This window comes from Pipra filicauda, unplaced genomic scaffold (assembly GCF_003945595.2).
Source record: "Pipra filicauda isolate LSUMZ 115617 unplaced genomic scaffold, ASM394559v2 scaffold24_size8852520_pilon, whole genome shotgun sequence".
Lineage (NCBI taxonomy): Eukaryota > Metazoa > Chordata > Aves > Passeriformes > Pipridae > Pipra > Pipra filicauda.
The window spans coordinates 5,343,843-5,356,769 of record NW_024104365.1 but is presented as its reverse complement, the minus strand read 5'-3'; the positions used below and the strand labels follow the sequence as shown (position 1 = coordinate 5,356,769).

General features: G+C 38.7%; 1 protein-coding gene across 4 annotated transcripts in view; it reads right to left on the bottom strand.

Moving 5' to 3' along the window:
• Positions 1 to 12,927, bottom strand: part of CLYBL (citramalyl-CoA lyase) — a 170,022-nt gene that overhangs the window by 120,342 nt on the left and 36,753 nt on the right. Inside the window, exon 1 of one of the 4 annotated variants that reach the window (XM_027741041.2) lies at positions 10,374 to 10,400. The exons of the other annotated variants lie outside the window; for them this stretch is intronic. Within the exon in view, the coding sequence (XP_027596842.1) occupies positions 10,374 to 10,381 (8 nt within the window). The 5' untranslated portion in view covers positions 10,382 to 10,400. Of the gene's footprint in view, positions 1 to 10,373; positions 10,401 to 12,927 lie in introns of those variants that run through there. 4 annotated transcript variants of the gene reach the window in all.

The following is a 12,927-nucleotide window of genomic DNA, read 5'->3' as shown; positions in this document are numbered from 1 at the left end:
ATATCATCCTATTCACTAGAGTACCTTAGACTTGGAAGAAAAAAAATCAAAAGACATTATGGAAAAAACATTTTCCTGTAGCTTCCCTCTCAGTAGGCTGGCTTTCCTTCAGCACTAGATTTTAGTTCCTAGCAAGAAGAGGATGGTCAAACAGAAGAGAAACCAGTAACGCATTGATATTTAAAGATCTGGAAACCTGACCTTTTAATGATCCCAATTCAGCCAAGGAGAAGTTGAGGAAAATGCATTTAGAACCGATGACAATACATAACATAAGGTGGAGGCTAACACAGACAATGACAATCAGAGCACTTTTGGGCCCAGGCAATACAGTGGCTGCTGAGCCCTATATTTCCATTTCAATGTGACAGGGTAAGAACATTGTACTGTCTCCTAAAAGACAGAATATGAGACAAAATTAAATATTTTATGGGACAAAAAGTCCTCCTGGAGGACCTTCCCTAGTTTGTCAGCAAGTCTATCCTCTCCTACAGCAATAAAACACAGTCTGCAAGGCTTCAAACCTGTGTTTTGGAGAATTATTTCTGATGTGGTGAATCATGATGTAAGCTTGAGGCAAGCAGGCCATCACAACAGATTTTACTGCTAAATACCTGTCACAGGCTTGTGTTCAACACTTAAATTCAAGTCAAAATTTCATATTCAAAAAACTAATATCTATGATATGGCTCTCCTTTTACATCTATCTACCTGTTGTCTGAAACTCTGATATGTGCTTGAGTCACATTACTCTCAGGGACACGGTTTACTAAATTTACAAAATTAATAGTAGTGGATTTACCAGTAACTTGTCTCTTTCCCCTGTAACATCCTCCCAGAAGGATGTCCTTTCCCCACTGGCAATTTTCTCACAACACAGCAAATGCAATCAACATAAAACCTCATTTCATAAGGCAGCTGTAAAGGGAGAACTACACTGGAAAGCCTTCAGTGACCTGTGTACTCTTTCATTACCATCTGATCTATAATATAAAGAAACAATTTATTTCCAAATTACAGTGTTTTAATAAAGTTATAAAATTAAATAGAGAAATAAAAATCTGAGCTTTTATGAAACCCCCAAAAGGCAAAGAAATGCTCAGAACAGTGGCAAATCTTTCTAGAAGCAAGCAAATCCTCATCCAGCAGAATTTACAGTTGAATTCTGGTAATACATATGTTTGACAACGTACTAATATCTATATCTCTCATGCTTCTCATTTTGCTGCCATTTTGCAGCAGAAGGATACCTACAACCCAAAATACTGTGACAATATATACAGCCAGCCTGTCACTCATATTTTGAAGACAATATGACACAAAAAGTTTCCACAGAGAACTTGAAACAGAGAGAAGCAGAATCAGTGGTTTCTAGTTTCCAGTTGCAAATAAAATTTTCTGGGAAAATTTACTTGAAAGCAGCCTTAAATGAAAATCTATATAATTAAGGGAAAGACCATTGCTTCAAACAGATTGACTGTCTTCAACAAATTTCTCTCTTTCTAGCTACTCAGATATGCTATATTTCCTAATTATCACCTTTTAAGGGCCATCTGGGCCCCATTCCTCACCATCAGGGGGCAATTCCATTTGCATTGTTCATAGGCTTAGTCATGATCAAGTAGTCTGGTGGTAAAGTTCATTAGAAATTAGAAGAAAAGCATTAAACCTCACACAGTAAACCAAGTAGCTGATACCTACATACCCACAGGAGAGATAAGCATTTAATGCATATTCTCACACGACTTAACAAGTCTTCAATGAGCATTTTTTTTTTCTAAACTGCTTAAAGAATTATTTGGACTGGTCCCTGACTAGGTACGTAATGAAAATTCAATTCACTCTGCATACTACAGAAAATTTCTCAATTAAAGAGAAATGAATAATAAAATAATAATCTATTAAATAAAATCATATTCTATTTAATCTGTAGGCCTGAAAAGTCTAATAAAGCTAACGTAATGATACTATTATTTCTTCTGTTTTTCAAATGTTTGCTGTTTTGCAAGTCAAAGGAAAGATTTTTTTAGTAATTGAACTAAATATGCAAATACAGATGCACACTCATGCACTGTGTTGTTTAAAAATTTCAGAAACAAAATTTTACATTAACCATATGAGAAGAGTTACTCGCTATTGTCATGTAGCAATGAATATCACTATACATTTCCCAACAGTTCAGTATAAACATGCATGGGGTAGCAGAGGAGGAAAACTGAGCAAGTGCTTGGCCTCGTGCTGTACCTTAAAGTATAGGTCAGACCATCACTATGGTCTTCTCAAAGGGTTTGAAAATGGTATTTAGAAAGAACCCGAGGAAGCTCAGAACATCTATGTCATATAAATGATGGACCCAAGGAAGTCAACACTATGACTTCCAAATGCAGCACCCTGTTTCGAAACAGAAGGGCTGCAGACTCCTCTTTGATACGGATTTTTTATCTCTGCAGTTTCTGCTTTGTCATTTTATATGCTGAAGCCTGTAGCTTCCGGGAGCCATACGCCCATATTAAAGATGAATTAACACTACTTTTACCACTGAAATCCCTGTTTAGTACTAGGGGAGATCCTGGTAAACTGTGCTGAGACTCACATAACAAAAATTTGGGAATTAAGGACATATTAGTCCGTGGACACTACCCGCTATCTTTCTATGTTACTTAATTCTGGAAAATTTTCAGTCAGCTTGAGAAAAACTGAAATGACCACATTAATGACAAAGCACTTGTTGCTACAAAATGTGATATGCTTTAACTTGGACACTATAAATATACTTTCCCAGCTGCATAAAAGTTGCGGTATTATTCAGGTAATGTGATGCATTATATGCATCTCACAATTTTTTGGTGAAAAGGTAAACGTCTACATATCATTTGCCATATCAAGAAGCTGTAGTCAGATATTAATGTCTAGATTTATCTTTTGAGTATTGTAGGCTGTGTCATATTGGTGACGAACTCAGGCCCCAATACGCTGGAGCAATTAATTTTGATTTTTCAGTGCTGCCTATGAAACAGATAGGATAGCTTTAAGTTTACTTCCTCAAGAACCTTATATGACAATACACCTCATCTCTTGCAACTTGGAGGAGTCCTCTCAGAAGCTACATCTGTGAGCCGCTGCTGTAGGGAGGAGCACGTACCAGACAGCAGCACTGGTAGACAGCTCTGGTCCTTGCTTGTGAGGGCGTGGCAGGCCCAGGTAGGAATGTCAGTAGAAGGCTGTCCAGATGGCTACTGAACATTGCTGTGAAATGCAAAATTTGGAAGCTTTAAATCCTCCTTTCTGATTTTAGGCAAGGTGAACAGAACAGCTGATTTCTTGCCTCACATTGGTGTAAATCAAACTTCATAGACATGTGTAGACAAATGTAGAGATATTTCAAAAAGAAACTGTATTAATTAGATCAGGCTTCTCTTCTGGGTGGTTGCTTTGCCTGTCAGTACCTCTGGGAAGCACAGGTTCATCTTTCTTATTGACAGGAGCATGGCTGAGCTGAGAATTCCCAATCACCTGCCAGCACCATGGGTTACCAAGGGTTGATTTTGGTCCTGGGCTGAGAGTACGCAAAATAGTTTCAGGCACCTCAAACAAATGCTTACAGTATGGCCAGTCTGCAAGTGATGAGCTCAGAGTTTGCAAAACAGATGTTACCATTTCACATTAAAAATATAGGTAATTTTTCAGCTTTTCCCAACAGCTGTGCCTTTTAGTAGAATAGCCTACACCTGCTTTTGAATAATTCTTTACTATTTTCACTGAACAGTAAAACTCCAGTAAAAATACAAGCCTTGAGTGGACCTATAAAGCCAGCAACTGCAGTAAAATGTCACTGCCATGTCACAGAATTGCTTAACTACTTAACACTGCACAAGGAGTGTGTTTTCATAGTTGTGTTGAGTTTTAGCTACCTGGCTCCTACTGACTTTAATGGGAATCACACAGCTAAAACTCCATGCACCACTTTGATACTTCAAAGTAATTTTTCAGTCCCCTGGAGAAGGTCATAGAAATATTAAAAACTAAAGCATTCTCCAAGGATCTCACATTAAAGACTTGCATCAGACTTTATAAAAGTGATTGGTCAAATATATAATATACTCTTAATGTTCTAGCTCCTGGTTTGTTTTCTTTAGAAAGAACCTTTGTGATGCTTTTCACAAAAGGCAATATAAAGCATAAAGAAGAGCTCAGCAAGGTATAACACGAAGACATACAGAAGAGCTACTTGATACATGTTTACAGTGGTAAAGAGTTACTTATATTTCTGAATATGGTGATCAAATCCAGAGCAATTCTTAATTAAGACATTGTTGCAACTCTATACTATTTGATTGCAAGCAATACTATAACACAAATATTTTTATTCCCTTTCATATGTTCTCTGTTCTCTTTTGTCCCCATAATTTACAATGTGGCCATAAAACTCCATTTCCATATTTCTTTCCTAAAGTGGGGTTGACATAACTGCTCTTTCAGACCTCAGCATGCACCTCCTCTCCTCTGTAGATGGTTACTGGAAATACACAACCTTCTTTCTGCTTAGAGCTTTGACATCCCCATAAAACCATTAGATTTGCCACATTGAAGGCAAACTGTATCTACACTATCAGCTGTACAGACAGTGAGTGAAAGCACTAGGAAAGATGATGAAGTAAACATGAATTCAGGAAACTTGTACTGAATTTCGCTTCATGTTTTTGAAGGCACAAGCAGCAACCAACATCATAAACTAATTGTTCATTTGGTGGTGTCACAAAAAAAATGGTATTTATATACAAAATCATCTAGTAATATAATAATCTCAATAAAAATAAAAGTGCTTAAGAGAACATAGACAGCACAGTCACAGAATCTCCGAATGACACAGAATCACTTAGTTTGGAAAAGACCTCTGAGATCATTGAGTACAGTCTTTGACTCATCACCACCAAGTGGTGCCAAGTCCAGTCATTTCCTGAGCACCTCCAGGCATGGTGACTCCACCACCTCCCTGGGCAGTCCATTCCAATGTTTAACAATTCTTTCTGCGAAGAACTTTCTCCTGATGTTCAACTTGAATCTCCCCTGACGCAGCATGAGGCCATTTCCTCTCGTCCTATTGCTGGTTGCCTGGGAGAAGAGGCCAACCCCCACCTGGCTACAACCTCCTTTCGGGTAGCTGTAGAGAGTGATAAAGTCACCCCTGAGCCTCCTTTTCTCCAGGCTAAACAACCCCAGCTCCCTCAGCTGCTTCTGATAGTACTTACTCTCTAGACCCTAGTCTTCCCTGGGTCCTTTCTTCATACTGAACTAAACATCTCATGTTTAAATTCCAAAGCTGAAAAGCAAAACTAGAAAAAAAAGCCAATGCACATAAAACCAATAAAGAACATTTTAAGCATGCAGTGTCTACCATACACTGATGAAATATCTTCAGCCTTCCACCTAGAAGCAAACTGAGAAGCTCACTAGCCACACCAATTCTCCCAAAATACTACATCCTGCATAAAACCATTGCCAAGGCATGTGGAACAAACCCATATTTATTACCAGATAATCCCAGCTATAACCTAAAAAGCATGAATCAGAAAAATATAAGCATGTGTAAATACACAGACAAACTTTGAAATGGACAAGCATGCCCCTCTAATGCCTCCAAGCTATTACATACACAGATTTAAGGAGAAGAAGCATATACATGCAAGCAATGGTTTCTATAAAACTGGAGGTTTTGTTTGTGTTTCCGTCATCCCTACGTAGAGTTGTCAAGTTGCAGACCAATTAGGCTGAAATAACCTTGTGCTAAAGTCTTGAACACAAACCAAAGCACTGGGTTGATGCAAAGCAAGTGTTACCATCTTAACCAATTCACATGAAAAATGACTGTGGCAATATCATCACACTATAGGTATCCTAAAACAAAACAGGTCACATTTTGCTTTTTTTGTCACAGGAAAGGCAAATTGATGCATAATTAACAATTGGCCAATGCAAATTCTTTTACATCTTTTAATTGGTGTTAATTAGATTAGAAGTAAATTTTCTTTTATCTCAACACTCTAATGCGAACTAATCTTCTCAGCAGCATGTCAAAGTTTCCCTTTTAATTAAACTTTTCAGCTGGGAACTTCGGCAGCGCTCAGGCAGCAAAACATATAATTTAAGGCACATGAATTGTGCTAAGTTTTATGAATGGAACATCAAAAATTTTAAGCAATGATTAAAAAGGCTGAGCAGAAGATCAGAAATCCGAATTTTTTGGAGGCAACAGTGAGCTTTTAAAGCCGCTTCAAGTATGTCGGCAGCACTCTCCAGCCGCCCCTTCCACATTCAAATCCATCCTTTTACAAAGGAAAACTACCCCAAATGTAAAACATCTTCTGTGAATTAACTTCCCCCTTTCATACTACTTTCCCCCAAATATTGCAGCTCCTCTAGAATTGTTAACGTGCAGAATAAACCACAAAATACATTTAATATCTTTTATGGGAAGTTGACCTGAAATAAAATTTTATGTAGTTAAGGACTTTTGATAGTTCTTCATCCAACTTTTTTCTCTCTCTATGGGGCAACGGTGATTGAAACCTAATGTCTGCTGCACAAAAAGGCCATAAAATGTTTTATGCAGAAGTAAAACAGTAGCCATTAAGTTTTGCTATAATGTTTGAGTAGATATGCAGCATGAAAACATGATAAAAGAGCCATAAACTGATTGTGATCAAATGCAATTACAATGACTTCTCTCCAATGAATGACATGTACTAAATGCACTTACAGTTCCTTGCAAAATTACTTTGGGCAAAGGACCAAGAAAACACTATATCCTTTTTACGAACGGCAGCTTGCCAGGGAAATCGCAAACACACAAGCTTTAATATCTATGGCCAAAAAGCACTTGGGAACTCATTAGGAAAAGGTTAAAAAGATTCAGTTGTGAAAGACGGCTTTTTTTTGTGTGATTAGAGCAGCATCCTGGAGAGTCCAGCATTTGGGGTGTTAGGAAGAAGTGCTCCTGCAGAAAGGAGAGAGGAGTCCTAGGAAGGGTGGGTACCAAACTCACCATGCTTTGACTCCATGACAAAAGTATATTCCAGAAAAAAGGAATTGTTTTGCAGTTTTTTCCATTAAATTTTTTATCCTGCCCTGATAGAGGACAGGAGGTGAAAATGGCCAGATAGCCTAAAAACATATATTTTGCTAGGAATATAGATTTGAAATCGGATGAATCTGACGATTCTTTACTGTGAGAGTGGTGAGGTACTGGGACAGGTTGCCCAAAGAGGCTGTGGATGCCCCATCCCTGGAAGTGTTCAAGGCCAGGTCAGATGGGGTTTTGAGCAACTTGTTCTAGTGGAAGGTGTTCCTGCCCACGGCAGGGGTTAGAACTAAGGTCCCTTCCAACACAAACCATTCTGTGATTCTATGTTTCTATGAAGTACACTGTTTTTTAAAGGTGAACAAGAACCAAGATCTTGGGAGTTTCATCCTTTTGAGTGTGTTTTGGGATTTTGATCAGATAACCTAGTTTAACTTTTACTCATTTCTATATTTTGAGTAGTCAAATCAAACCCCTGGATTTCCTAAGGAGCACATTCCAAGGAGAAGACACAGTCAGGTGTCAGAAGGTGGTGAGAAGTGCCAGGTATTTCTGTGGCTAACAAGATTTAAGGAAGATGGTGCAAAGATATTCCAAGTAATCTCTGTTCCAAAGGCAAACATGCAATACTAACGTGGCAACAGCAGTAATTTCTGCAAGGGTGAAACTGCCCTGAAGTATTTTGAAAAGTGCAAACCAAGTAGCACTTTTTCTATAGTACCATCATTTTCTACGTCTTCCTGGAAATAAAGTGAATGGAAAACAGGACCAGAATTTAGGCCATTTTCTTTATACAGGAAAGACAACATAGAGTTGGAGCTACAGATGTAAATCTGCCTTTATTGGTATTTAATAAAGGTAGTGAAAAAAGCCACCAAACTATCACTTTCATTGTCTAAGAAAGTACAATTATTACATTTTAGGGGCACCTAGAAAGTGCAGAACTAACTGCTGATGCTTAGTAAAGGCACTAAATGGGCTACCAAAGCTATTACGATACCCAGGAACAAGGTGAGGAGAGAACTGAACCTCCTTAGTGAAGGAATGAATTCCCACCACACCACCAGGATCCATTTTAATGAAAGCTTAAGATTTTATTATTTGATTTTATTTGATTTGATTAGTTTGATTTTATTAACAGCTTATAGAGTTTCTACCAAGATGAATTATTTATCAAAGGAAAAAAAAGAAAATAAATACTAACCAGGCTTCTTCTAATCTAACACTAGCAATGCAGAGCAGTTAGGGTTTTTTATACTGGTACACAGGTTAAGGGTTTATCAGTCCTTTTTATATAAACTTCAGATTCATAACTTACATTAAAATTAACTGAACATTCAATGCTATATAAGGTGACATTGTAAGAAGCTCTTAGTATACAGTAGAGTACAAATCAGAAAGAACAGAAAAACTCCTTTCTAACTTAACTCTTAGCCTGTCTGAAAAATGTCATGCTAGATACCAATATCGCCACTAAAAGAGTGAAGAAACACACAGTAACTCAAACTCCCTCCCCAGAAAGAAATTAATCTCTCCTAAAAACCAGAGCTCTCTCAGTCTTCTACTGCCTTATTAAATCATAAAGCACAAACAAACATCAAAGCATTGCTGCAACTTCATATAATTACTCTAAGACCTCCTAGACTGTGTTAGAAGATGGGAGGAAAATTTGGATGTGAAAGAGGTAATGTTCACTGCTCTAGAAGCAATGCTGGGATACAGCACTGGGCTTCGGTGCCTCCCTGCTCAAAAGGTTTTTTTTAAAAAATCCTGTACATTAGATTTTTAATATTATCAATTTTGCAATAGTGACCACCAGTCAGTAATTACTAATGGTAACTAAATTCTACTGAAGTTTAACAAGGGAAATGTCTACATGAAGATGTAGCACTCACGGAACAAAACCCTTCTACAGCAGAGTGTTAAATAACAGTACATTCAAAAATTGGAACATTCAGACCCCTGATATACTCCTTTTCAAGTGTGTTCATATGGTGAGGAATAGTCCCTTCTCTAGGTTTTTAAGAAGAACCCAGATTTATCACTGCTAAACTTCTACTCCTTAGTGCAAATTGTTCTTGAGCATGAACTGTGGTGCTAACAGTTAAGACTGTACAAGGTATAAAGACTGTATGAAGAAGGCGTGACACAGCCTGACTCTGCCCGGTGTCCCCCAGTAATGAAAAGAGTTAGACATTTGCATTGCTGGTGTTAAACATACCACGAGCAATACAATTCCTTCACAGAGGGGATGGAAGTCCTAGAAACCCTGGTTGACTCTTGGTTGGAGGAAGCTCCCACTTCTCTGGGTTTTTGAAAGCCACACTTCCACCTGCATCAAATCTAAGTAACCAAATAAACAATATGCAGTAACATCCAAGAATAATCTTCAGGTGGTTGTCTGATGGTTCTCGGTCAAAAGAACAGCAGCAGCAGTTCAAGGATTTTGATGGACTATATTAATGTCCACTGTGAAGCTAGAGTTAGAGCTGCATGAACTATGCAGCATCAGCCCTTCCCTCATTTCCAAAACTGAGGAACTGATGGCAGCCTGCCGCAAGCATGAAAATTAATGCAAGTGTCGGACTTGCAAATAATATTTAAACTCCTCCAGAAAAATGGCCACTTAAAAAAACTCCCAAAATTGAGGAGAAGACTCAGAGAAACATCTGATTCCGAAGAATTACAGTAATCTATTAATTTAGTTCTTGAAACCTCTGGGAGCAAGCTCTGCTTCTTGACAAAAACCCTTCTGCTTTCTCTTACCAAATACCTGGCCATTATAATCTTGGCCATGCCACTGGTGTCTGGATAAAAAATCCTGAAAGGATAATGTTGGTACTTGTCATGCATCAAAAAACTCTTTTTTGATGTGAAATGGAAGATTTAGTGAAAATGAAGCTTATATGCAATAGTGAAAACTCCCCGTGGAAACTGTAAAAAGTCCACGTGCACCAAAATTCTGTTTTACTTATTGAAACTTTTTGCTCAGCCACTGCTGTGGGAAGGCGATACAAGGAGCCCCATGCTGCTACCTCCAACATAAAGTATTTTCTGGTGAGTCTCTTGCCACCCACTCAGCCCTCACCAAACTACCTACTCCAAAACAAAATGATCTTTGGCACACACGAGTAAATTGCTGCAGCACAGACATATCTGGACAGTAATTAATCACTTTGAATGCTCAATGTGTTTGGATATAAAATTAAGAAAGTCGGGTTGTTAAAAAATGACAGATTTAAGCACCATCTGGGCTCTGTGGCCACAGTGGCGCGAATTCCAAAGGAAGGCTTACCAGTGCATGATCCGAGAATCCCATCTGTCTCAGCTGAAACGAAACAAATAAATAAATAAACCGGCAGCCTCATTTACAAGGTTTCCCCAAGTTTCCCAGTTTAAAAATCATCTTGCAATAGGAAAGAATATAAAATTAAAGGTATTACATCTTCAAAATGTGTCTTATGCCTTTTACATATATTTTTAATGTATTATAACTCTATGGAAAAATCTCTATATAGGTATACCTATATAGAGTATATCTATATAGGTATACCTATATAGATGACACATTTTGAGTTGAGACAGCATTTCCTACTAAAAGTATGTTTTCATAAAAATATAATGCTAGTAAAGAATCAGTGTGATAAGACCCTTCCATTGATTTGGGGAATTCAAAATTCCTTTCTGGCACCCACAAACTCTCTTAGTTCCTTCCCCAAGGCACTGCTCACTTGCACCCACCCCATGCCAGCTCTGCCTGTGGATGAAATGCAGCCTCCTCAGTTCCCAAGAGACCTCCCTCTGGCCACCTCGCTGCAAGGGCAGAAGCCACACAAACTAAAGTCACCTGCAACTAGTTAACCTGCAGGATTTCTTCAATAAAACTTGCCTGGCATGGGAAAGGGAAATAAATAAATCATTCAAGACAGATGAACACAGAATATGAACACAACTATTTGCCTCAGAAAAGCTTAGCCAGGTGGGGGTTAAGCACAGAGGTGAACCCCAGGAATACTCTGGTGTAGTTCCCAGGAGTCTGGTCCAAGTGCCTCTCTCCACCTGAATGAGCATTAGGCTGACTGAATGGACAACGTCTGGTTCTCAAGCACCTTTGTGCCCCAGCCCTCAGGACAGTGCTTTCTGTGTCAAGGAGCCTCTTTTTGCTTTGCAGGAAAGATGGGACTCTCCATCCTTGGCAGCTTCTGCCCTTGGCATGTACCCTGACCCTCACATTATCTCAGCTCATATGTAGCTCACCCAAAGGAAGAGAAACCACAAAATTGGCACCCATTGAAGCCACACTCTCTTCTCCTGCTTCAAAGCCAAGGCTCACTTTTCCTGCAGATAAGGGCAAAGGACAGATTGCCACAGACATCTGTGGGACTTTTCTGAGGTCTTGGGGAAGAGCCTTCTCCAAGGGGTTTGAGTATGCCTCATCCTCTTCTCCAGCCAACAAGTGACCACCACCTCTCTTGCATAGCCACTTTTCACTAAAACTGAATCCTCCTTCTCATTCTGCCTACCTCCAGGAGCTTGAAGAAACTCCTCAGATGAATCAGAAGGAAATATGTCCAAAAAGTACTATTTAGTATTTTTAGACTTAAATAACAGATATCATTATACTGTATAATATTACAGCTTCTTTCAAATAGAGACATTCGTATGAAGGCTTAATCCTGGAAAGATTTTTTTTTCAGATTTTACCTTCAATAGATCTCTTTGCATTTGCAATATTGAATATGTGGGTACATTTTTCATTAATAGTGTAACGCTGCTTTGGCCCTGTTCTCATGCTTCAATTTCTGCCGAACAAATGAGAGTTCTTTGGACCCAAATGGGTGAGCAAATAGGTAATATATTCTGTCACTTAAAACTGGTTTAAATCAATGGTATTAAGTTTGTTTATTATTTCCTTTTTTTTTAAATTTGTTGTGTAGTTTGTGGGACTCTCCTTTCAGAAAATTCCTGCAAACTCCTGCAGGCATCACCGAGAACTCACCAAGACTATGATAAATATGAGGAATTTCCATACAGCTCTATATACAAAACTGTTGCAGATTTTCCATAAAATCTTTGATAGGAATTTGCTACACATTACAAAGAATAGAAATAAAAAGGAGGAAATGTGATTATTCTTAAATCTTCTCTCAGGAGATGTCTAACAGAAAGATGATCTCTGCATAACCACAGAAATGAAAGAATCTGGAAAAATCACACACAAGGGCAAGCTTCTGTACAACAAAACGATGCCAGGGCCTGATGCTGGGAAGTAGCAGGGAGCAGCCGCTGCTCCATTGAAGCTGCTCCACAGGAAGGTCTCAGCACCTCCGATGGTTGGGCTCTGGGGCCCTGTAAAGGTGAGCTGGCAAGGACTGCCCTGCTACTCTGCACTCCTCCATTGCTGTTGATCTGCTACTGAAATAAATGACATTTACAGCCATAATAACAGAAGCACAGTGATTAATGGGAGGGCTATGCCCCAGGTGATGGGGATGGCTGATGGCTAGCGGGTGCAGAGGGTGACCAGCACAGCTCACCTTGACATTCCTATGCATCCTTCCTGGAAGGACTGCTTATCTGAGACCCTTTGAGAATCCCTGTTTTTGGAAGATGACAACAAATGCAAAGTACTGTCATTGTTATTGTAGCGCACAATTTCAATCAGCAACAAATATTTTCTCAATAAACACTATTTAAGAATTTTCTAGTAGACAGACAAAAGATGTTTTTGTTCTCTCAGCAGATGCTGCATAAAAATGAATACACATCCCAAAAATGGGTATCTATTTTTTCTCTACAGATAAACCAGCACATGCTTACAAATTTTTCTTTGTTTTATCAGTTTCATC